This window comes from Scatophagus argus, chromosome 3 (genome assembly GCF_020382885.2).
Source record: "Scatophagus argus isolate fScaArg1 chromosome 3, fScaArg1.pri, whole genome shotgun sequence".
In the NCBI taxonomy this organism is placed as follows: Eukaryota; Metazoa; Chordata; class Actinopteri; family Scatophagidae; genus Scatophagus; species Scatophagus argus.
The window spans coordinates 12777409-12801838 of record NC_058495.1 but is presented as its reverse complement, the minus strand read 5'-3'; the positions used below and the strand labels follow the sequence as shown (position 1 = coordinate 12801838).

The following is a 24430-nucleotide window of genomic DNA, read 5'->3' as shown; positions in this document are numbered from 1 at the left end:
CACATCTGGTGTGGTGTCACAAGAAAGCGAGGCCCAGTGAATAGGATGGCCAGACAACAGTTGTCACATTCATGGTTTCTCATTGTAAACCAGCTACGGCCAGACCTCCCCTAACAGGAACCAACTGCTTCCTATTATCTCTGCTGTTTCCCTGGTGATGGGTCCCTTAAGTTTGACCCCATAAAATTTAAAACTGCCCCTTTAGGTTGATCCTTGTGGTGAAAAGGTATACTTTTCTGAACTGAGAGGATTTTGACCTCTCAGTTCTTGTCCTTAGCATCTTGTTGCCCTCACTTCACATTTTCTGAACAAATCCATAAAGGTAAAAAAAAGAAGAAGAAGAAGAAGAAGAAAAAGATAAATGTATTAAGCCTAAACAATACAATATGGCCTCTCAACTGCCACCTTTGCTGTCTGTGTTCACTACAATTCTAATAACAGCAACATCATTTATTTCATGTATTTACTTTATATATTTATGCAACACTCACACAACATACAAACTAAGGTTCATATCTACATTATCTGATCACAGTAGGATTTCCAATAGCTACATGATTTATTGCGGCCAAACAAATTCACAATAACTATATTATAACAATATGTATAGAAAAAAAGACAATACTATCAATCAAATTCATATTTAACTATATTTATTGTGTATGAGAGTATGTAACTACAACTGCATGAGAAGTACAATCACAGTTAATGAATAGCGAAAAGGTAACCAGATGAACTGACAAACAGGAGATCCACAAAGCCTAACATCTGCGCCGGATGACTTGCACAATATTATTATCTGTGTAGTATTTATATAATATCGATATCGCATTATGCAATATCACAAGTAAACCTGTACGTCATGGCGCAGCACACTGTTGTAGTTACCTTAACTTTGTATTATAAACAGAGCAGATTTTCTATTACATCAGTATAAGGTCAGTATGAAGCTACTTTGAGACAAAACTTCCCAGTTTGTACTCTTTAAGGGCCTAAACTGTGATGCTTCAGTTAGGCTGCTGTGGGCTCCCCTCAGCTTTAGTGATGACACAATCATTCCGTATAGGCAATTAAAGCATGATCCTACTGCTTTATGTAACCAACAAGGCATTAGAAAAGCTGCTAACTTTTAAATAGACTTAATTTCATTGGTGTTTTCCTTCTAATAATAAGTCTGGAAAAAAAAAACCTCACATGGAATTATGTAAAATGTTGTGTAGGCGCTCACATCATGCGGCAACTCAACATGTGCAGCAAGCACGCAGGCAGGCATTCAAGAAAGCAGGAAGACTGGCAGCCTATCAAACTAAAAGCCTTTTCTCACGGAAAATAACTCTGGAATAAAACACAGAGTGACTGAAAGGACTGCATGCAGTGAATGTGGAGTCATATAGACAAAGCGTTTCATATGCTTTACTACGGAGTCTCAGTCCTCCGCCGATCCACACCGGTCCATGAGCACGGTGTGAACATGGGGTCAGGTCGGCGGCCCATAATTCCTAGCAGCGTCCCATTTGGTTGGTAGCCCCCCCCCCCCACATTGGAAGCTTAGCGCGCCACCGTGAGGGCTGACAGTGGTGTGGTCCACACAGCCTGTGTCAGGGGAGGCTAAGGGTGCCGCCTAAAAGCGTGCCGACTTATTGGATGCGTGTTGTTGCTAGGGGCGTGGGTTGTGCCGTGAAATATTCTACTTTGCTCAAACCTGAAAGCGATCAATTTTATAAGACAGCGATCGTCCCTGCTGGACGAGAGATGCGCCGAGAGCCGCCTGCTCCAGCCGGATGGGAAACTGTGCCGCAGTGGGGCATAATCTGATAAGCGCTTAGATCCATCCTGCACTCCGCTCCAGGACACAGGACACCAGTGTGGAGAGAATGAAAAGTACGTGCGGATAATTAAAGGGACAATGCAGAGAAGCTGAGGGCGCACTTTGTGGAACTTATTCAGATTTTCACTGGGAACACCTGCCATATATTTGCATCAACCAGAGCCCGAGACACCGAGTCTTTACAGGGGATGACAGCTGCGCACTTGGTCGTCCCGCGATGTGTCTGTCGGGGAGGAGGAGGGGGGATTAGTGCGCGGCACAGCCTAAACATCCTGGCGTGTCCGCTGGAGGCCAGCGATTTGTCTGCGGAACAAATCATGTGTTTATAGTATGCACTGGAGCGGGGACCTTATGCAGTGTGGAGGAAACTGTTTTCGTTAGCTCATAGGCTGAACTGGCAATGACATCAGGCTTAACTTGAATAGCTCTGTGCTGTACTGCAGCAAGGTGGACCGGGGCGTGATGTGGTGTCAAGGAGCAACGCACTCATCCTCCGATCTGGACATTTTGTGGGGATGCTCCGTGTCCTAAACAAATTCAAGGCTTAAGGCCACACACCCTGAGCTGGCGAACTGCGTCACTGCATGCGTGTGTTGCAGGTAGGCAGCAAACTCTCCCACCACCATCACCACCACCACCACCACCGGGAGAGCAGCATGCTCATTGTCATCAGCACACAATGTCGCTGGTAAGTGTCTGACAAGTTACCAGGGATGGATTCGGCGGGCGATTCAAGAAAAGATCCGCCGCTGGGATCCACATTTTCCTCAGCACCTGATTTAGACTCGGACATTAATGCAAATGCCCGTAGGCCTGTGTATGAGAATGGGACAGACCACAACGTCAACATCCAAAACGCAGCCCTACGAGGAGCGAGTGACCCCAGCGCGTACCCGTCCACAGACTACCAGGGGCTGATCCGCCAGAGGTTCGTTCGGCGGAGCTTGTGGGTGTCAGACTCCGAGGAGCAGCCGGCGGACACTCCGGAGTGTATTAACAGCAGCCCAGCGCTCACAATCGACCTACGGACCATCGTTGATCGGAATCGGACACGGGTTCGGCACGGAGCCCGGCTGGGCCTCGGGGAGACTTCGAGCACGGAAAGCCAGGTGGGGCTGAAGGACAGCGCCACAGAGAGCGTGAGCGCCGGCGAGGACAAGAGAGACAGGAGCGAAACCGAGCCAAAGGCAGAGGCTGCGCCCTCGGATGTCACAGGTAAAGCAGGAAGTGACGAGAACGAAGAGGAACCCGGGATGAAGGCTGTGTCCACCTCACCCGGGGGGCGCTTCCTCAAGTTTGACATCGAACTCGGGAGAGGGTCCTTCAAGACCGTCTATAAAGGTCTTGACACCGACACCTGGGTCGAAGTGGCGTGGTGTGAGCTCCAGGTGGGTTCACTGAGCTCTGTGACAAGTGTAAAAAATATTCTTTTGTTGGGATATTATGGATGTTTTATGTTCACCCAGAAACAAAGGCCTAGTTTAATTACACTGTAACTTACTTGATTTGAAGCTGAGACAGTGAGATGAGTACATTTCTCTTCTCATCATGTAACCACCTGACCAGTACCCACCAGACCCAGCACCCAGGCCAGCGTCTCTCAGGTATTGTATTGTTAATGACGGGCCACGTCACTTTCCACCTGCTCGTACAGGTGCTTCAACATTCAGAGTGAGATTGTTTTCTGATTATTTTTTAATGATCAAAAGATATTGCTTTCTTATGTTCTCTTGTTTTCCTAACCCCATAATGCTCAGATACTGCGCCACAGAGTACCCAGATGAGATGAGTTAATGAGCCATCATGTAATGTTTGTCCTCATCGTGGAGCTGAGGGACAGTATCATCCAGAGTGAGCAGGAAGAGCCAGTCTCTCAGCTGTGAAGCTTTATGTTCAGATGTCTATATTCTTCTTTTTCCTCTGGATATGTTCTTGAATTATAATTGAACTGAACTGAAGTCATTTGGCTTGTGCGCCTTAACGGTGCTCAGCCTTTACGTACGGTGTCAGTAGACAAACTGCGGACACTGCAGTTAGTTAGAATTTTAGCATGGAGCTAATATAAACACATCACTTCAAAGCAGTGAGAGCTTATTGTATAACTAATCTCTGTATGTGGTAATCTCCTGATCACTTTAGATGCTATCCATGTGATATACTGATTAGCCTGTGGACAGATCTGTAGACAGCAGGAGCAGTTTCAGGGCCCACAATGTGCTAATCTTCTGTCCAGAGGAAATAAATACATTTTTCTTGAGTATTCTTCAGTTAAACTGAGGTACAGCCACCTGGTTTGGAGACAGAACTTAGTGGGACTTAGGCTTCAACAAAACAAAACAAAAAACAACACAGTTTGTCTGTCCTTTTTAAAGTTTCTGATTTTCTGTAGCCAAGGAGAAAGATCTCAGTTTCCTTGGGGAGTCACATACAGAGCAGTAACTGATGTCACATGTAGTTCACATCTTCACTGCAGCTTTACTATTGCTGTTCTCCTAAGAATTCGTAATATGTTCTTTTCATAATAATTCCTGGAAAGGCGTGTATATTTGACTGCACTGAGTATAGAAACAACCTATTAAGTCAAAATGCTTTTTTTTTTATCTTTAATTGGCCGTTTTACTGAATTGTCTTAGTCAACATACTGACTGGTTTATTTTTAGTGGCTAGAGGCCAAGCTGGTTCAGGCTGAGTCAGCACCTCAGCATAATTTTATGAACCTTTCATTTACATTAAATTGTCAGAATGGGAATAACATTTGTGACCTCGAGGCACAGCCCTGCAGCACGAGCTTAGATTTAGTGTGGCTACAGAGTGATCAGAGCTGATGCTTTTTTTGTCCTCCCACTCAGGTTCACCCTGTCAGGCCTGAGGGAATAAGTAATAAAAACTACAGCGCAACTCAATCCGGTTTAGGCGTTGAATTAAATCGCTGTTATGTTGTGCTTATCTCACTGATCTTGTTGTTAGCATCACCGGTCCAGATTCCACTGAGGCAAAGAGACTGAAGTTCTTTGTTATTCTTAATGTTAGCACCACGCTATATGTGTAGTGAGGGCCATTTGGATGGGAAATTCATCCTTGTAGGAACTGACAAAGTGAGCTGCCAAATGATTGTGCGCAAGGTGACGCATTGTCTTCTGTTTACACCCAATGATTAAGCCTTGGTTCTCTGCTGCTGTAACTGGAAGGCAGTATTAAGTGAAACTCAATATTGCTCATATTAAAGTAAAACATAAACTCATTTTCAAGTCTTCATTAAGGATTTAGTGATGGCATTTAAAGAGTTCCTATTTTTTAAAAATAAAAATAATTCTTGTCATTTGTCAAGAGAGAAACCAGCTGCTGGTATTTTTAAACACTCCTACATTATTAACTGAAGTTTCAAAAGGAAGAGTACTTTTTTTAATGTGCACCAGGAAAGGCATGTATCATGCATGATGTGCATGATACAGCAAGTGTCATACATACTGAGTGTGTGTGTGTGTGTGTGTGTGTGTGTGTGTGTGTATGCATTTGTGTCTGAGCAGGTGATGATTCAACCATTTTGTCCCCGGAGTTGAGGCCTTGCCCTTCAGAGCCTCTGTGCTTGTTTGCCTTGCCGACAAAAAGCCACTGTAACTCAAATTGTGTGCCTTTACTGTATAGTGTGTGTGTGTGTGTGGGAGTGTGGGTGTGTGGGTGTGTGTGTTTTGGTGTAAGATTAAGCATAAGACAGCAGCAAACATAAATGCTCATAGAAAGATTTAGAAATCAGATTTGAAGAGGAGCTGGAGCCTGGATATCGAGCAAACCAGACTGCTCGTCTTGCTACTTATTTACCCACAAAATGATGATCAAACATCTGCTGAGCAAGTTGTTTACCCAGAAATTAGTAACTTATGCAATGTGATTTAGTGAAATACCAAAACAATTTGGCACCTAGCTGTGGGTCTTATTGTTGCACATTATTATTTATCTTGTTTGATTGCTTAGTAATGAATCCTAAACTTGGATTTATACCCATGTGGTGTTACGACACAGATGTGTCTGGAGAGTGAATGCTGCTGATGCAGCCCTCTGCACCAAGGCAGAGAGGGAGGAGAGAGGCAGAGGATGAGTTCAGCTAAGGACAACGTGTGAGACGTGTAGTATTTTATACACAGCAAAAGTTAAATTAATTTCAGCGCTGTGTACTCAACACTCCACACTCCATTAGATACAAATGTCGGTGCTGCTAATGTATTTCTTTGCTCGGTTCTTATTCTGCAGAATAAAGTTTCAGTCAAGCAGACCCTGGAAGTGCCACACCCAGCTTCTTCAAAAATCAGGAAAAACCTACATGTGCATTGTCTTAGAAAATATGAACACAGAGATGAGAAAAACTATGATGTGTTCTCATTAAGAATCAGCATTATAAAGGTAGCTAAAGCAGGAGCTGCTTCCTTCACAAGGCGTGTGTCAGGCTGCGCTCTGCGTAGGTCACTATGGCCTGTGAATGAAATCTGAATCTGCAGCATCATTTAATAATCAATTCCAAGAGCTGTACACGAGATTATTGTGTTCATATGAAACACTGAATGCGTGCTCGTCGTTACCGCCAAAATGTGTATATCAAGTCATACGGAGAGAAAAACTGTGTCAAAACATGTGTCATGCTGACTGGACAGAAGCAGAAATGTAAAGGATGTTCACTGTCAGCTGTCTTACTATTTATACAACAGTTCAGGGAAGGCAGGGGCCAAAATATTGATCCAGTATACACAGACTCACTCACGCTTGTACACCCAAAGATGACTGAAGAATTGTGTGCCATAACTATGTCAGACTTTGTGCTTGATTGTTTTGGGCTTTGTGATGGAAAATTATTTAATTGTTTTTTTTTTAACCAGCAGCATATTTGACATTTGCTGAGTAAAAATGCAGTGTAATCTGTTGTTTATCTGCCATGACAGATGTGTCTGTCGGTGTAATACAACACCACTTTAAATAAGACTTTTACTCCTTCTGAAAATGCAGCTGGGATTCCGCTCATAGTCGTGGGGAGTTGTAGTGCTGTGTGTTTTATACACAATTGGGAGATAAAGAGTAAATGCTTCAGACCCCCATGTTTACCCACTCAAAATGCCAAAGTTGTGGTCACTGTAAACAGAAGCTACAGGCAGTTCTCCTGAAGCTTCACCAGGCAATTTAAAGATGTTTTGAAATGTATTTTATCTCTTCCATTACCATTTTATGTAAGTAAAACACTGAAAATGACAATGATTCAGCCCCTTCCTCCTCTTCCACCTCAATCTTGTTAAATATGGACAAATTGAACCCAGCCGGAGCTTGTCTTCTTCTGATAAGCCTCCAGAATACTGAAAAACAAATGAGTGGCCGGGGAACTTCGTTGTTTCTCTTTGTTTAAATAAAATTGTCTTTGTCCATGTTCTTCAGGAACGGAAACTGTCCAAAGTTGAGAGGCAGAGATTCAAAGAGGAGGCGGAGATGTTAAAGGCTCTCCAGCACCCCAACATCGTGCGATTTTACGACTTCTGGGAATCACCGGTGAAAGGGAAGAAGTGCATCGTTCTGGTGACAGAGCTAATGACCTCAGGGACATTAAAAACGTGAGAGTCCATAAGGCATTTCCTATAATTATCTTTCTGTTTGAGATATCTTTTAATGTTCCCCATCTTGGTTCTTATGTGTCTTTTTCAGCATTATACTTGACTGTAAATTGCTCATCATTAGAAGCAAATGTCTCTTGTTTCTACTTCTATTAGTCAGCATAAAACAACCTTACAGTAATGACCATTAGACTGTCTGCACCATGTGCATCAGGTTTCATACCACCTGAATAACACCATTACAATAAATCAAATACCAGACTGTTAGAGAGACTGAAGCTCCAAGATATTGCTCATGTTAAAAAAAATGAAGAATAGTTGTGTTTTTGGCAAATCCCAAAAAACAAAGCAAGCCAAAAAAAAGAACAGTCCAAAATACAGAATGTGCAAACAAAGTTTTTAGGCAGTCAATATGAGGATATTAATGTGAGATGGCATATTTTTTTCTTCCCACAGGTATCTGAAGCGTTTTAAGGTGATGAAGCCTAAAGTTCTTAGGAGCTGGTGCAGGCAGATTCTCAAAGGCCTCCACTTCCTCCACACAAGGACTCCTCCAATCATCCACAGAGACCTCAAGTGTGACAACATCTTCATCACTGGTCCTACAGGCTCTGTCAAAATAGGAGACCTGGGCCTGGCAACACTGAAGAGGGCCTCCTTTGCTAAAAGTGTTATTGGTTAGTCATCAGCTAGTTGGCAAGACTCTGTTTTATTGATTTGTCTCTAACACAATATTTGTTTTAAGCTTGCATTAACAGCTTTTCTGAGCATTCGGGGGTGGTGGAATCAAGCTGTGAACATAAGACGAATTTATGGCTAATTTATGCTTTCAGCAGATACAGAGCAACAGTAGCATGACCCTGTAATCATGATCCTGGTAACCTGGTGGCTGTATGTGCAAGGATTTACTGTCTTTTCAGCTCTGTTTTGGTCTAAATGCTCCATTGTGTTCACCAGCTAGCTGTCTGCTGGGCAGATATTGTATTTTTGTAACAGTTTGTCACTGATAACAGCTGCTGTTTGTTTGCGCTAATGAAAGATGTGAGAATGCCATAGTAGTAAAGTTGTGGGCTGTAAAACCATAACTGTGACAGTGTAGGGATGTCAGAAGCTGAGTTGTGTCATATTTGTCTCTGGGTTTCTTACTGAGAATGACCCCTTCCATATATAGGTACAGGTAATCAGTTGTAAATACAGAAATATTCATTATAGCTGCTTTGCACACTAAATTGATGTGTTTGATGTGTTTAAAATCATTTTTTATTAAATAACAATGGGTAGATCGCCTCAGCTGCACAATCTTGGTAGCTGTTTTGTTTCACAGGAAATAAGTGTACTTGAGAACAGCCAATAGCCTGTGGTTTTACACAGTGTTTAATCTAACTGAAAGTCTGCAATTGTGATTTTTCAAGTGGTTTAATGCTAAAGAATCATAAAACAGGTATTTCTATGAAACAGTTAATATTATTGTGTTAAAGCTACAGAGAACATGTAATTTTTTTTTTGGGTTACTTCTCATCTAATTATCTCTTGTCTGTCATTTGAGGCTTTGCAATTACAGTTTAGCTGCTGCTGGAGTTCAGTCTGTGACACTGATCCTCGTTGATCCGGCTGAAATAAGATTAAATGAGCTGAAAGCGGGTTTGTGATTTATCTTTTTCTCTTGCATTAATTCTTCAGGCACTCCAGAGTTCATGGCCCCAGAGATGTATGAGGAGCACTATGATGAGGCTGTGGACGTGTACGCCTTTGGGATGTGTATGTTGGAGATGGCCACCTCAGAATACCCTTACTCTGAGTGTCAAAACGCTGCTCAGATCTACCGCAAAGTCACCAGTGTGAGTTCACATTGATGATTGTTAATCTCTGCTATTGTAAGAATGTGTTATTTCTTCTCACGGTGGTTACATAAACTCACTTAAACCAGCAAATGGCTGACATTTTTGTTTTATAAATGACTCCTACAACAAATCAGTCATCATCATTTTAATCAGCTCACAGCTAGACATTCCAGCAATCCAAAAGTCCACTTATAGAAGAGCAGTTCCTTAATCCCCAGAGTTAAAATTTCAGGGAGAAAATATTTTGGAGAGTATATACTTAATGTTTTTTGACACTACAGACAGTAGTTACTTCCTGTGTCATGCATCACACCCTAAGTACTGCTGTTTTGACACGCTCAAAACAGCAGTACTTAGTGTGTGATGCATGACACTACAGACAGTAGTTACTTCCAGTGTCACGCATCACACACCACTGCTGTTTTGAGTGTGTCAGTTGGTGAGCTGAGACATGTTAATGGAGGTTTGTTTTGCAGGGGGTGAAACCTGCAAGCTACAGTAAAGTCAGTGACCCAGAAATCAAGGAAATAATCGGGGAATGTATCTGTCACAGATGGGAGGAAAGGTAAGTGGACCAGGGCCTTTGACACGGTCTCTGTATGTAGGTAGAGGTTATCCTTACCCTGTTATTGTTTCTGTTCCTGGAGTGTGACGTTAATGCCAGTATTTGGTTCTGACACAGTTGATGTTATTTTGTGTTGGGCATCATTAGGTTTATAGTGACCTTTATTGCGGGTCAGTAGCTGGTGTTTGTGTATTTCCTGCAGGTACTCCATCAAGGACCTCCTGAATCATGCATTCTTTGCAGAAGATACAGGAGTGAGGGTGGAGCTCAATGAGGAGGACGATGGGAAGAAATCATCTATTGCTCTGAAGCTGTGGGTTGAGGATCCTAAAAAGCTAAAGGGGAAGTACAAGGACACTGGTGCCATTGAGTTTACCTTTGACTTGGTGAGCGAGGTCCCAGAGGTCGTTGCCCAGGAAATGGTAAATATTAGCAGACAACATTTGCAGAATTTGACATTTTCTTTACGTTTATAGGTGTTAACTTACTTTTACTAAGTAAGACCTAACCAAGGATAGGCCTTTTCATTAGACTGGTTTGAACTTCTCAGCTCTTTCAGTTGTGCTTTGTTGGTAGTGGCCAGACTGCACTTTGTGTTCAACACGCTGGTGTCATTCATCGACTCCGGTATAGCCTTGGAAAACACACATTCCTGATTGGCAAGCAGGTGTCTGTTAAAATCCACTGACACTTCAAAAATAGTTGTAATTCAGTGCATAAGTAATATTAGGCTGCAGATAACCTTGCAACAATACGACTGCTTTGTCCTTGTGGTAAGGTGTCATGTAACTGTGAGTGGGTTAGTGGTCATGATTATAGACTTGAGTCATGGACTGTACCATATTGATTGAAACAAGAGCAAGTGAACTTTGCTCTTTCGTGCAAGCCTATGAGAAGGTATGAAAAGGCAGTTCTTTGTAGTTCACGGGAAGAACAGAACATCGATTTGTTGATTTATTATGGAAGTTGTTAACATACAGCCATGACTTTGTTAGTTCTGAGCTTCAGGGAGCATCTTACCCGTGTCCTGTAGGTGGATTCAGGTTTTTTCCTGGACTGCGATGTGAAGATAGTTGGGAAGTCCATCAGGGACCGCGTGGCTCTCATCAAATGGAGGAGGGAGCGGACCGTCTCGTCTGGAAATGGCGAAACAGCAGTGAAGAAGACGCCACAGAACCTGCTGCAGGTGCCTGGCACTGGTGTACCACAGGGAGCCACATTAGCTACAACAGACTATGAAGATCAAGAGGTGGAGCAGCAGACCCTCATCTGCACCGTCCCCACCACCACTTCCACCACATGTGAGAACGCACACATGAATGTACTGCAGATGACACAAACTCAGTCTCTGGTAATCTAATCACTATTAGATCTCATTCAGCCATTAACAGGAAATGACACTGACTATAATGTAAAATGGTTAAACTGGAATTTGTGACTATATGAGAGAAACGGAGAAAAGACAACCGCAGTATCTGAGTAACACCTATTAGTCATCAATGAGACGTCATCACTGAGCTTTTGAATTTTAATGAGATGCTACACCACTTCTCCCCCTGCCCTTCCTCAGTGTCTGTCCTTCCTGCAGGGCATCGTAGTGAATTATAATGTGTTATTCACTCTTTTTACAGCTGACACTGGAGTGGGCTCTGTCGTGCAATTAGATGATTTAAACAATCAGCAAAATGGCACCTACCAGTCGCTGCCAGAGCCCATTTCTACAGCTCAGATTATCTACAGTCCTCCTGCACAGGTTGATCCTCAACTGCACCAGGGGCCCAACCAGCAACCCACAGCACAGGCCTCACATGAAAACTACACACAAGCATCCACTCAGTTGCACCAGGGAGCCTACCAGCAAACCACAGGTCAGCTGCATCCTGGGGCCTATCAACAGCCTACTGCACAACTGCACCAGGGGCCTTATCAGTCTCAAACAGTGAGTGAAAGCATTTCTTATCTCTGTGGCAACTTTCTTGAATCTCTCATTTTGTTTTTTTGAGTTGTTTTCTGAAATAACAGTTTTTTTTATTTTCTCTTTTGGAATGATACCCGATCAGCGTCATTACAGTGAGCCCTTTGTATGCCATGACAATCTGCTCGTCACTGAGAGCTCGGTGTGTTTTAGGCGTGGAAGTGCCTCCCTGGTTGAGATGTTACGGTGTAGAACACACTCTCTCACTAAGTCTATGAATCCGAGCCCCTGGCTGTGTCCATCACAGGATGTGGCTTCAGCAAATAGCACAGAGAACGCAATGCATGCCACAGACTACCTGTCCTCTAACTCTGCCCAGAATACGCCCGTATTGTCTCCACCCTTGCCCCCAAATCAACACTTTCATCGTGACTCAGCAAGTAATTTCAATTCACCTCTCCTTCCTCTGAATTTACGATGTCCCTCGGAGCTCCGTCTGAGTGTCCCATGCAGCCCACAGCCCCACCACCACTGCAAGGCTTGTATGTCTCTCCTCCTGGGGGATTGTACAAAGGGAGGCAGATCTCTAGGACACACACATATGCACCCTTTCTCCACTTCTGCCCAGTTTACTTCAGTCTCAAAGCCAGGCTCACCCACATCTCCTCAGCTGGCAAGGTCTCCTCCACTCACTCTACCTCCTAGTTTGGCCTCATCTTCTCCCCCACCGTCCAACAGTCAAACAACTTCACCTTCACATCTTTCCCCACCTTCACAAGTCATGCTCCCACTGAATTTTTATGAAGGTGGAGATCTCACTCTACTCAACCACTGTCTCCATCACATCGTCAGTCGCAGGACCAGTTCCCCCACCCTCTCTGTTAATCATCCAGTGCACAGCCACAGGGAGGCTGAGGGTACTACCTCCAAAGCAGTTGAGCACAAGAGTCAGAGCCTGGATGTCCCACTCTTCACTAGCCCAAATCGGGACAGAAATCTACCATTATCACCATATGACGATGAAGGCAGACCAGAGCCACTGGTAGGTTAGAGAGGTTTCATGTGGGCCAAACCCTGCCATAGTGGCAGCCTGCTGTATCTTTATGATTCTGCTAGCTGCTTTGCTTCTCTGGCTTTTCCATATTACTACCAAAGTCAGAACAACAACTGCCCAATAGCCCCTCTATACTCCTGCCTCATCCAAAATAAGGATTTATATTCCAGTCTCTTGGGTAGCAGAGTGTAGCAAAACATAACATAGTGTATGGCAGTATGAATGATGAAAGAATGACCTAATGATATAGCTTCTCTTTTGTACTTAGGCTTGTCTTACTGAACCCTGCCATCAGCTCTACATTCTTGCTTAAGGCTACTCCTGCTTTGACACAAAGCACATTTTAATCCTGAGATTGATTTATTGAAGCACATATACAAACTTTATCATGTCTTATTACATGTACTTGAAAGCATGCACCATTAAATGCGATTGCTCCAATGTGTTTTATGTGTGATTGATAGGCAGTTTCTGCTCCAGCCACGCCAGTCCCTACTGTGCACCAGAGTAGACAGACAGCACAGAGCTTCCCAGCTGGAGCCCCCACTCTGCAGCCTCAGCTCACTGCCCAGCACAGCCAGGAGCAGGTACTGTTTGCGACTAACTGCGACACACCCTGGCAACATCCCAGACCCAAAGAATAACTGGGTGTCAAAAGTTTGAATGTCACCCCTCGGAGCCCACTGAGGGCTGCTGGACAAGGTTGTCAGCAGATGATTTTTTTCAATGACTTACCATGTTTGGAATGTGGGACAACCATATGTTGCATGCTATCACATTAAGGCTAAACACCTGTGTAATTATTAACAATTCTTAATTCTTTTTTGACATCCAAAATTACTAATTTGGGCATTTAGTATCACCTGTTAAATATGTTAAAGTTGACATGCAGACATGCGAGAAATTAACGTGCAATTTAGTGGCACCAGCCATCTGAAAGCACACCATTTGTAAGGCTTCTGTGTGGGAGACAGGTAAAAAGTGGATCTGATATCCTTTTAAATGAGTCATCGCGTACTGTTTATCTATATATGTATGTGCGTCTATGTGAATGGCTGGCTTATGTGGTTTGTGTTTCCTTCCCATTTGTGTTTCCTCCCTTTAGTGCCATCTCCAACCAGCTGCTGTTCTGCCCCAGGTAGAGCCATCGTCTCTTATAACATATTGCAGGCTGCAGCACATCCAAACCACACACTCAAAATGAATTGCATTAAATCTACCTGCCCAGCAGCTCACTTTTGTTTAAGTGGGGCTTTCAGACCAGAATAGCTTGTCATTTTTGTTCAGAATTAGGTTTTATTCATACTTAATTCATACTCTCCATTAAAAGTGAAAAACAAATGTTTGATTTCCCTCCTTAGCTGTTATCTGCTGACCAGCCTGCATCTCTTCTGAGTCCTCCTGATATATCAACCACTTTTTCACAGTCAGTCTCCAGTGCTCCCCCCCCACTTCTGCCACTGCAGATCAGCACACAGGTGCGTTGTGGTAGTGTTAGAAACACACAATCAAACTAAAGTACAGACTGAATTTAGCATAAACATGCAGAACCCACAAACCTTAATATTGGTTACAGGGTTGAGTCATACATAAAGGGCCTGTGTGAATGCTGTTTCTATCGACTGGTTGTCTTTGTTCATTTTATATCATTTTTCTTTTTTTCCCCAGTTTCCCTCACCATCTCCCATTATTCAAACAAGGGGCACCAAGCCCCCTCCCTTCCCCCTAGGTGGTCTGCCATGTGCCTACAGCAGTAGTGGCCCTAGCTCTTACCGCTCACCTTCACCCCAGCATCCCTCCCTTCCTCTGACCCCTCATGCTGCTTTCCCTTCTATACCAACTCTAAGCACCCCTCAGACCCCTCTGTCCACACCTCAGCACATACCCAGTGTGATACTTCCTATTCCACTTCATGCCATGGTCATGTCCCCTGCAGTGCCCCAGCAGGGTAGCCCTTTCACATCTCAGACAAACCTTGGTAGCCTCCATACCACCCATCCCTTACCTTTCTGCCAGGTACAACCCACCCCATACCCTGCCCCCTACCCTGAGCAGGAACTGGCTGAGCAGCCTGTCCAGGTGAATATGTGACTCAGTTTTCACTGTAATGGTTGGGTCATGAGAAATCTGTAGTACTAAGGTGGCAGTGTGTCTTAATCAGTGGTGTAATGCATGCAGGGCATGCGTTTGTGGATTTAGAGGTGAACAATATTTGCATTAAGTGATGAGCAATTTCCTAAATATGCTTTTATTCCCAGGTACAGATGATTGCTCCAGAGGGGAATTTGGGAGATGCTCATCTTTTGGCTCCAGTCCACCCTGTATTGCCTGCTGTACAGAGTTCTCTTTGGAGAAGTGGAGTAGAAACTACTGCAGCTGGCTTGGACTTAACTGTAGCTCCTACAGTCCCAGCTCCAGTCCCAGCCCCAGCCTCAATCTCAGCCTCAGCTACAGCCCAAGTAGAAACTCAAGTCCCAGCAAAAACTCCAGCTCTAGTCCCAGCACAAAACCAACCACCAGTCCCAGTATCAACTCAAGGTGCAGCTATGCCTGATGCTCCAGCTTCAACCCTTGTCAAAGCCCCAACTTTAGTTCCAATACAAGTTCCAAAATCAGGGCAAGCTCTAGTCTCAGGTCCAGTTCAAGCACCAGTCTCTGCATCGGGTACCACTTCTGAACCTCCAAAAAGCTCATCTGCAAGCTCAGACATATCTTCTGCGTTTGGTGAACCCCAACTTTCAGTTCCAGTTGTAGCCACAGCCCCAGTCGCTGTCACGCTGCCAGCCTCAGTTCAGTCTGCAGCCCCTGCTCGTGCTCCAGCTCCTGTCGCAGCTCCAGCTCTTCAGCTTGCTGGCATCCAGACAGCACTCTCTGTGTCTGAGTGTTCCAGCCTGGCCACAACTCAGCAAAACCTTGAGTCGACATCTGCATCAAGCACCCTTCAACAAGAGCCCTGTGTAGAGGTAAGGAGAAAGCCAAAGTGTTCAGATTATCAAGTGTAATTCTGATCTATACAGGCATGCTTATTCTTACAAATGTACACCTGCCCTTCATCAGTCACATCTAAATGTTTCCCAGAAAGCATCATCAAACCACAGGCTGCCTTTCAAATTACCTTCACATCAGCTTTATATCTCAATGTCACTTTGAGAAAGGATAAGTCTTTCAGGTCAAAATCCAACCACACACATTAACATTAATACTAGTGCCATACATACAATCTTGCAGTGATTCATTCTGGATAAAGTAAACCCTTTACCAAGCTTTCCCAACTTTTTTCCCCTGTCCATTTTTTCTGCCTTCAGGAAGTGTTTCAAGACAAACCAGTATCTTTACCCAGTTTTGCCTATGACAGGTATTTGTCACATTTTTAACTGACTTTCAGCTCTTTACAGATTCTCTTGATAACTATTGTATGTATAACCTTTTCCTTTTCTAGTCTCAACTCTGACGCAGCCTCAGGTAAGGAAACAAGTGACGGCTACGACAGCCTGGCGAGTGGCGGAAAAGGGGACGGGAAACCCAGAAAACATCACCGCAAGTCCGCCCGCACACGTTCCCGGCAAGAAAAGACCAGCAAACCCAAACTGAGCATGCTCAATGTTAGTAATGGTATAATTTGTGACAGCTAAAGTTAAATTTTTAGCTGTGTAGTGTAATGTGTTTGATTGTAAAGCCTAAGTCCTGCCCCCACAGGTTTGCAACACTGGTGACAAAATGGTCGAATGCCAGTTGGAGACTCACAACCACAAAATGGTGACGTTCAAATTTGACCTGGATGGAGATGCTCCAGAGGAAATTGCTACTTACATGGTTAGTTCAAACTTTAACTAATCTATTGGTAAAATTTATGATGTTGTTTAACTTATCTTCAAAACTGTGTGCCTACAGGTAGAAAATGGCTTTATCCTACTGTTGGAGAAGGAGATCTTTATTGACCAACTAAAGGACATTGTGGATAAAGCTGAAGACATGCTGAATGAAGACATGGAGGGTGAAAGAGCCTCCACCTTGAGTTGTAGTCCTCAACAAGGCCAAATTTCTGAAGGGCTGGTGGGAGAGGTAATGTGGGGGGGTGTATATAGATCTGAATAAAGTCTGTACAGCCTTACCCCAGCTGTATTCACAATTAGACATGGACAGAGACATACTAACGGATATGGCTATGGACAAATATAATACAGAGTGGCAAGTAGTGTATTGACTTCACTCTAATCTGTCCGTTGCTCCACAGAGTCAGCAGTCTGGAGCACCTCAGCCTGTCTATCAGCAGAATGGTAAAGAACCTGTCAAAAATGTATCCATCTGCATGCAAAGTTAATCTTTTTTTTTTGCATATTCACTTGTAAATACAAAAAAAGAAATATAATTAAACAGGTGCTGATTGTCTGATCTCTTGCCTTGCAGTTCTTCACACAGGAAAGAGATGGTTCATAATCTGCCCTGTAGAGGAGACACCAGCATCCAGTCAGGAGATCCCATCTGATGGCGCGACTACGCAGTCTCCTGGGAGTTCAGCTGCTACCCAGACTGCTGACAGTGGCACTGCAAGGCCTTCTGCATCCAGAGGTGACTTTGTTTCTACAGAGCAATTTCAGCACAAATTTGACAGCTTCACAATAGCACTGCCTTGTGGCAGCTGAAAGAAAGGCACCCTACAGCTCTTGTGTGAAATGTCACTTTTTTAAACTTTTAAACTTAATGGATCTCTCATTTTCATGTTTTCCCTCTGGCAGAAGAGGGGTCATCCTCCACAATGTCTGGTGGAAGCGGAGGCTTCACCTATGATGTGTATGGATTCTGTAGCCCTCCGATAATGTCCAACACAGACCCTCTCCTTTTAGCTACTCTGTCTCCTCCTGTGTCTGCTCCCCCGACTCTTCAGTCAGTGTCATCAGTGGAGCCTGCGGGCGGCTTGGTGCCTCCCGGTGTTCATCAGGCCCAGCCAGCCAGAGCTCAGACTTTGCCCCCATCGTCCCCACATACATCTTTCCCAGTTGATGAATCACAAGGATCCCCTCTGGGTTCCATCTCGCCAATCCATGCAGCTCAGCCAATGCCCGATATGACGTGTCCAGTTTCTGTGGCTGAAGAGGTGCCCTGCTGCCCTCTGGTCATGCCCCTCTCTCTAGATGTGAGTGGTGTACAGGGGGGGTCTCCTCTCACTCCTCTTCCACTCAAGGAGCCAAGTTCAGCCAAAGAACCAGCCAGTGGTGTTTCTTATGGCTCTGCAGCAAGGACCGAGCGCCCACAGCAGCCTGTGGTGCTCCACCAGCCTTTCTCCAGTGTGGGAGGAACCAAGGTACCCTCAATACCCCAGAGTCCAGCACCTTCCCAGCATGGTGCAGGGCTTGGTGAGACAGATGGCGAAGGACGGCTGGGCCGTGGAGGCTTTGTGGACAGCACCATAAAAACACTGGATGAGAAATTAAGGAATTTGCTCTACCAGGAATATGCTCCAATGTATCCGTCAGGCAGTGCCGCAGAGACGCCAGGCTCTGGCACAGAGTACATCCAGTCTCCTCCTGGTCCAGACAGCGCTACAGGAGGGTCAGGAAACAGCACTCCAGGGCCAATGGGGGAGGGACGCTACAGGGCAGGAGAACAGCTGGTAAGTACAATCCTCAGTAACATTTTAGACAATATAAATGTTTTAGATAAAGGAATTCTGCAGAAAGATGCAGGGTTTAGCACTGCAGTCCAGCACCGGCTGGCCAGGGCCTTTCTGCAGGAAATTTGCATGTTCTTCCCCGTGTCTGTGCGGGTTCCCTGTGCCCAGACTTCCTCCCATAGTCCAACATGCAGGTTAGACTGATCGGTGATTCTAAAGTGCTGGTGCAACAATGAACTTTAAATTTCCAAGAGTATTCAGGTATTTGTAATGGAATTTGAAGTAAATATTAAAACATCCTAATTAAACCAAAACATATATTTATAGGACCACCAAATCAATTCATAAAGTATGAAAGTATTTCCAAATATTTTTAACTGTATTGTACTGTACACCATTTGGATACATGGAAATACATTTCATTTTCATAATGCATTATAAGAAAAACTGCACAGTGTTTAACACAAGCTGCAATAAGACTTCATGTGAAATATTTAGTTAGGCAGCATCGTCTACATTTTTTTGAGGCAATATTAACAATGTTATATAATGAGACACTTATTAATGGTTTGCATTGTAGTTCTCCGCTGTTTCAAGTCTGTTATCTCTTGTCTCTTATCTCTCATCCTGTCAACTCTTTTAGCCTCAAATTCCAGAGAGAATGGATAGTTTGAGCACACTGAGTGACTCAGCCGTGTGTGGTATGTACAGCAGACACTAATCAGTCTAACAAGACTGGCATCATTACCCTTTAACTAAACTTATATTTCACTGTTAGTTGATTACCACGGTGTTCACTGTTGGAAATGTTTGCAGCGTCCCTGTCAAGAAGACACTTTCCCCACTCTGCTTCTTGCTCTGGAACAAGAGGCCGATTTAAGGTGCGAGATCGAGACTTTTCTCAGAGTAGAACTTTAGATTAGTTCAACAGAATATGCTATTACAGAAGCATTACCTGATGTCCTGTGTATGTCCGGTTTGTTCTTTACCTTTGGCAGATAATCTCTGTTCCTCCTGAAGTGGCCAACAGACGAGATGTTAAGCAAAGGAGCTGGAGCAGCGCTGCCTCACCAGCACATCCAGCAGGATACAGTATGGACCAGGCTGAGGCCATGACTGCCTCCACCACAATTGGCCGTTTCTCTGTGGTGAGCACTGAAGATGAGATTACACAGAGGACACGTTGCAGCCGCTACTCTGCCCCACCTGATTTCTACCTGGACACACCTCCTTCCATGGCCAAGCGGGGCTCCGTGCCTCGAGCCCTGACCTCGCCATCAGTCCCAGTGGATGTCACGGTCCATGCTCGTTTCCTCTCCTCAGACTCGGGGGCTGAGAGCAGCCCTGCAAAGCTGGCTCCAGCCACCCCTTCTCAACGTACTCGCTCGGAGCGCAGAGGAAGTGACCTCATGAAGAGGGCGGTGGCCTTCCTGCGTCGCTCAGGGCGCAGCAGCAGCGTGCAGAGCTCTGACTCTCCAAGTAGGCATGGAGGCGTGCATGGCTCGGCCTATGCCAGCAGCGATAATGACTCAGAGATGGAGGATTCGGACATGAAGAGGGAGCTACAGAGGCTCAGGGAGAAGTAAGTGTGGCATCTTCCTTTAGCCATATTTAGTGTTTTTGCATGAAAATATTTTGTCATTTAGCTTGCAAGTGACCAGTGTTTTCCTGCCTCCATCCTCAGACATCTGAGGGAGATTTCTGAGCTGCAGGCCAACCAACGGGGGGAAGTGGAGCTCCTGTATCGCAGACTTGGCAAAGCCCCACCTCCTGGCCTGGGTCTCTCACACACTGCACCACATGCTGGCCGTAGAAAAAGGTCCAGCAAGCACAGACTGAAGCCTGGCAAACTCCTCAGCCCCTTGGTTCAACAGTTTAGAAATGTCACAGCCAAGAGTGGTGACAACAGCAGATCCAGTGTGTACCTATTCAGAATCTCCAGCGATATGAGTTGAATATTTACAGCAAGAGTAAGGAGTACACCATTCTGATACTTGTTTGTTTGTGTGTGTGTGTGTGTGCGTTCAGGTGCTGGTACTGGTACAGGTGAGCCCACAGTGAGTTTAAATGGCTCTCCAGGCAAAGGGTCTTTCCCCACTCACAGCAGGGCTCGGTCATGCACCAGCCACCTTCCCAGCTCGACCTCAGGGCCCGTGCAGACTCAGCAGCCCTGTTCCCTCAAGGGCTCTTTGTCTTCTGATAATATTTACGCTGGACTACATGGAGATGGCACCGGCACACAAGCTCCACTCGGACAAGGTGCCCACCAGTAACACACGACAGAACATCTAAGCTGAACAGTCTTTCCACTAATACTAAATTCATTCACCAGTATTTTAATCAAACACTTGGTGTTTTGTTTAAAAATTGGATATTTCAGTGTGTGCTCTTCTTACTTTGGTGTCTCTTTTATTATACCTCTCTACAGGCTGGTCTAATTACCCTCAAACATCTGAGAGAGTGACCTATAAATCGAGTAGCAAGCCACGAGCTAGATTTCTCAGTGGGCCTGTGTCTTTGTCTATCTGTTTGTATCTCCTCTCTTCTGGCATAGCTTCACTTTTTGTTTTCCATGTTTCCTATTTCTCTACTTTCAGCTCACTGGTATCTTTTGTTCTGTCTTTGCCAAACTGTTTTGCAACATTGCTGGGTTTTTGTTTTGTTTTTTTTTTTTGATTGACCTTATCACTTGCCTTCATCTTGTGTTTTTGCTTGCATACAAGTATATTGCTTATTCAAATCCTTCAAGCGTAAGTTTTGATTGTTTTGGTCATTTTGAACACAATGTTCTCTTAACAAAGAAAGACCAAGAATTTTGCCCAAGACAATATTTAATCAGTTTTACTCATCATTCTTGTTTATTGGCACAGTTGCCTCTGTTAGACGTTTGAGGTTTGGATAATCAGTTCAAGTTCAGTTCAGTTATAATGGGCATCATCTTCCATTTCAAGTGTCTCCCACTAATGCTTGTGCTGTTTATCCACTTTATAACATACACATTTTATGACTTATCCACCCTGCATTACCAGGCAATGGATTTCGGCGTGCCTCATGCAGCCCCCAATCTGCTATAAAATTTCTGGTCTGTCATCTCTCCTTAACCTCTCACCCTCCTCTTTTCTTATCTCTGTCTCTCTAAAAGTCTAACACTGCACTTTGACTGCTTGCATGGTTTTGGTAGTAAATGTGGTGTCTTGTTTCAGGGGACTGACTGCTTTGTTTATCTGTTTGTTAATTTAGTTTGGTCTTTTGTTATTGTGGCAGTATTCATCAGCTTTGTTCTGCACTGCATCCTGTTATTGAACATTATTACCAGCTAGTAGGACTGATGATTTGTATTAAGTCTTTTTTTGTCTTACAGGGTCAACACTAAAGCGACTGTGTCTCGGCAAAGAGCGTGGCGGCAGTACGCAGAATTACATTAATTAATTGAAAATCATCTTCATTTATATCAGTGTAATCAGCTCAATAAACACTGTGTCACAATGTGTGTGTGTGTGTGTCTTCTCAGGGTCTGGAGCTGGCCCAGGGGCTTTCAGTCAATCCCAGCAGCCGCCTGCCAGTGCCACACCTCCTTCTCATCAGCCAGTGATGGGATTGGCTCAAGCTCAGGCCAATAACAGCAACAATAAGACAGCCACATACACTAGCACGTCCGTTAATGCCAACGAAAACAACCTGCCGGAAGACTTGCAACGGCTGATGGATGACTGGGCCCAGGAGGTGCTTATTGTCACCCAAAGGCCGCGCACGAACTCTCTGAGCATCAGGGGGCAGCAGCTTTGGGATCCGTTTGTGCCTCAAACACATGGACAAATGGCTCGTGCTTCAGATGTAAGTTTCATGCTAGTTACGCACCGGTTTATGTGCTGCCAGCCTGAGGTCATAAGAAACAAAATGACTAAAAGTTTGTCTGTGGCTTGTAGAACCTCGCAATCCCAGCACAGTAAAGACGGTGACAAAAGGTATTGATTTGCCTAGAACTGGGCAAGATTACAAATAAAAGAAAAACTTAAATAAATAAAGTGTATGCACATAACTAAAATGCTCAGAATACCTTAAATTGCTAGAGATCACCCTGTCAGATGACGGCAGTAAACAGAAATGTATAAATCACTCTTTCAAGGTAAATCAAGTGTATACAGCATATTTTATCACAACTAGTGTGTGTGACAGTGAAATACCTGTTAACTTAGTGGGTCTACTATTTTAAATATTGCAGTGCAAACTGAAGAATATAACTGACATTTATTGATAACAGAAAGTAATAAAAAAAACACTAACTCATCCAAAAACAGTACCCTGCAGTATATCCACTGTACAGACATAAACCACAACCCCAGATACACACACACACACACACACACACACACACACACACACACACACACACAGAGTAACTAAGAAAATAGAAAGTGAAGTTCAGTTTACATCTTATTCCTTACACTTTATCGGGCAGCAGTTCCAAACTATATACTATCATATAGTTTGTGTTTGTGTATTTAGTAAGAGATTGTATTGCAAAAATGTGGTTAATGATTGCTGAGTTTAATGTTTGCCCATTATGTAACACTTTCAGGTGTTTTCATGGACAGCCCCAGGTCTAGATTCCTGCAGTCTTCCCCTGTCGTGGCCTGACAGCTCCATGTCAACGGTGATGACCAGCCCCTCCACAGGGCCCCATCCCAGCGATCAGCCACACTCTGCTGCTCCATTCAGGGCTTTGTCCTCACCATCTATTAGCCAGTGGCCAGGGTTTCTCTTCCCACTTCCTGCAGGTGTCTTTGCCTTTCCTGCTGTGCCCACAGCCCAGGAGGCCCCTGACCCCAATCCAGCTCCATCTTATCAGCCCCCTGACCCCAAAGCCAGGACTCTCTAATTTGAGTAGCATAGTGTCTTCCAATTCTGTTACCAAAAAGAAAACTCACTATAGGTCTAGTCAATCTTATGTGCATATACTGTATATATTTAATCAGCATGAATTTAACCATATGTACATACTCGTCCCCATTCTTGAGTTTTGTTATTTGCTTAATTTGTATCGACATACCTCATGTCCATATTGCAGTACATCCTCGAGGGCAGTGTAATGGTAGTAGTACATTAAAAGATGTACAATTAGCCCTATCAGGGTTAAAATTGAAGATTTTGTCATTGCTTATGTATGCACCTTACCACTCACTGAGTGTGCATAATGTACTGTTCATTCATGTTGTGTTTATATAAATATTTCATGTTTGTGTTGCTCATATCACACCCATATACAAGCTGCCGTGTGTATATATGAATTCTTTAGTCTGTACATAGCTCCTGTGTTTGTACAGTTACCATTAGATAATACATAGATTGGTGCTGCAGATATATATATATAAGTCTCAATGCAACACCGTATTAGCCGCCATCATGCTGTCACTGTGAAGCCTTGACATCCCGGCCACTAGGGCCGGTTGCTTTACTCTGCTCTCTTAGTCCAAGGGTAGGTTTCAGTCATCATCGATGAAATGCTTCCAGCACAAGCGCTTGAAATATCCTTAAGAGATTTGAATGAACTTGAACTTTATCTTCAGGTGAAAAAACACCTGTGAGAGTGCCTTGAATCGCAGTTTCAATTTTATGAAGAAAAGCATTTAGATTCAAAGCAGACACTAGATATTCTATATATATACGTTCACTGTCAAAGGTAAATTATGTGATTTGAATAATGAATGTGAATTGACACATGTTTAATTTAACAACAAACATACACACTATAATCTGGTCGTGTTGCAGTTCATGGAATATCACAGATTGTAAGAAGAAATCATCTTCATGAAATGCTCTACCACCTGCACCACCGCCTGCATGAATACACTGATATTCTGAATGTGCACAGGTTGATGTGGTGAGTTACAGGACACTTTTGAGAGAAACTGGCACTGAAATGATGACGACAAGGAGGGCTGAAGGACTCGGCATACGAGTCAAAATCATGATCATACCATACCTCTACTAATGCAATCTGTAGCTTTACATATTGTTGCCTTTGTGG

At 44.1% G+C, this 24430-nt stretch overlaps 1 protein-coding gene across 4 annotated transcripts; it reads left to right on the top strand.

The window, feature by feature from the left end:
* Positions 1-1586: 1586 nt before the first annotated feature.
* On the top strand, positions 1587-23653 carry wnk2 (WNK lysine deficient protein kinase 2). Of its 4 annotated transcripts, XM_046383661.1 has the most exons (29): positions 1587-3216; positions 7244-7416; positions 7873-8093; positions 9097-9254; positions 9734-9822; positions 10025-10244; positions 10856-11123; positions 11454-11761; positions 13256-13378; positions 13897-13929; positions 14153-14269; positions 14460-14870; positions 15050-15754; positions 16097-16146; positions 16231-16393; positions 16488-16604; positions 16683-16853; positions 17026-17068; positions 17199-17360; positions 17528-18402; positions 19046-19103; positions 19219-19283; positions 19401-19984; positions 20087-20319; positions 20431-20661; positions 20831-20929; positions 21764-21808; positions 21914-22236; positions 22982-23653. In XM_046383661.1, exons 1-29 carry the CDS (start codon positions 2542-2544, stop codon positions 23279-23281), a joined length of 7020 nt encoding a protein of 2339 aa, XP_046239617.1. In that variant the 5' UTR covers positions 1587-2541; the 3' UTR covers positions 23282-23653. The 4 variants fall into 4 exon arrangements, with proteins under 4 accessions (XP_046239617.1, XP_046239619.1, XP_046239618.1 ...); XM_046383663.1 differs by lacking the exon at positions 14153-14269; XM_046383662.1 differs by lacking the exon at positions 20831-20929.
* Positions 23654-24430: the final 777 nt, after the last annotated feature.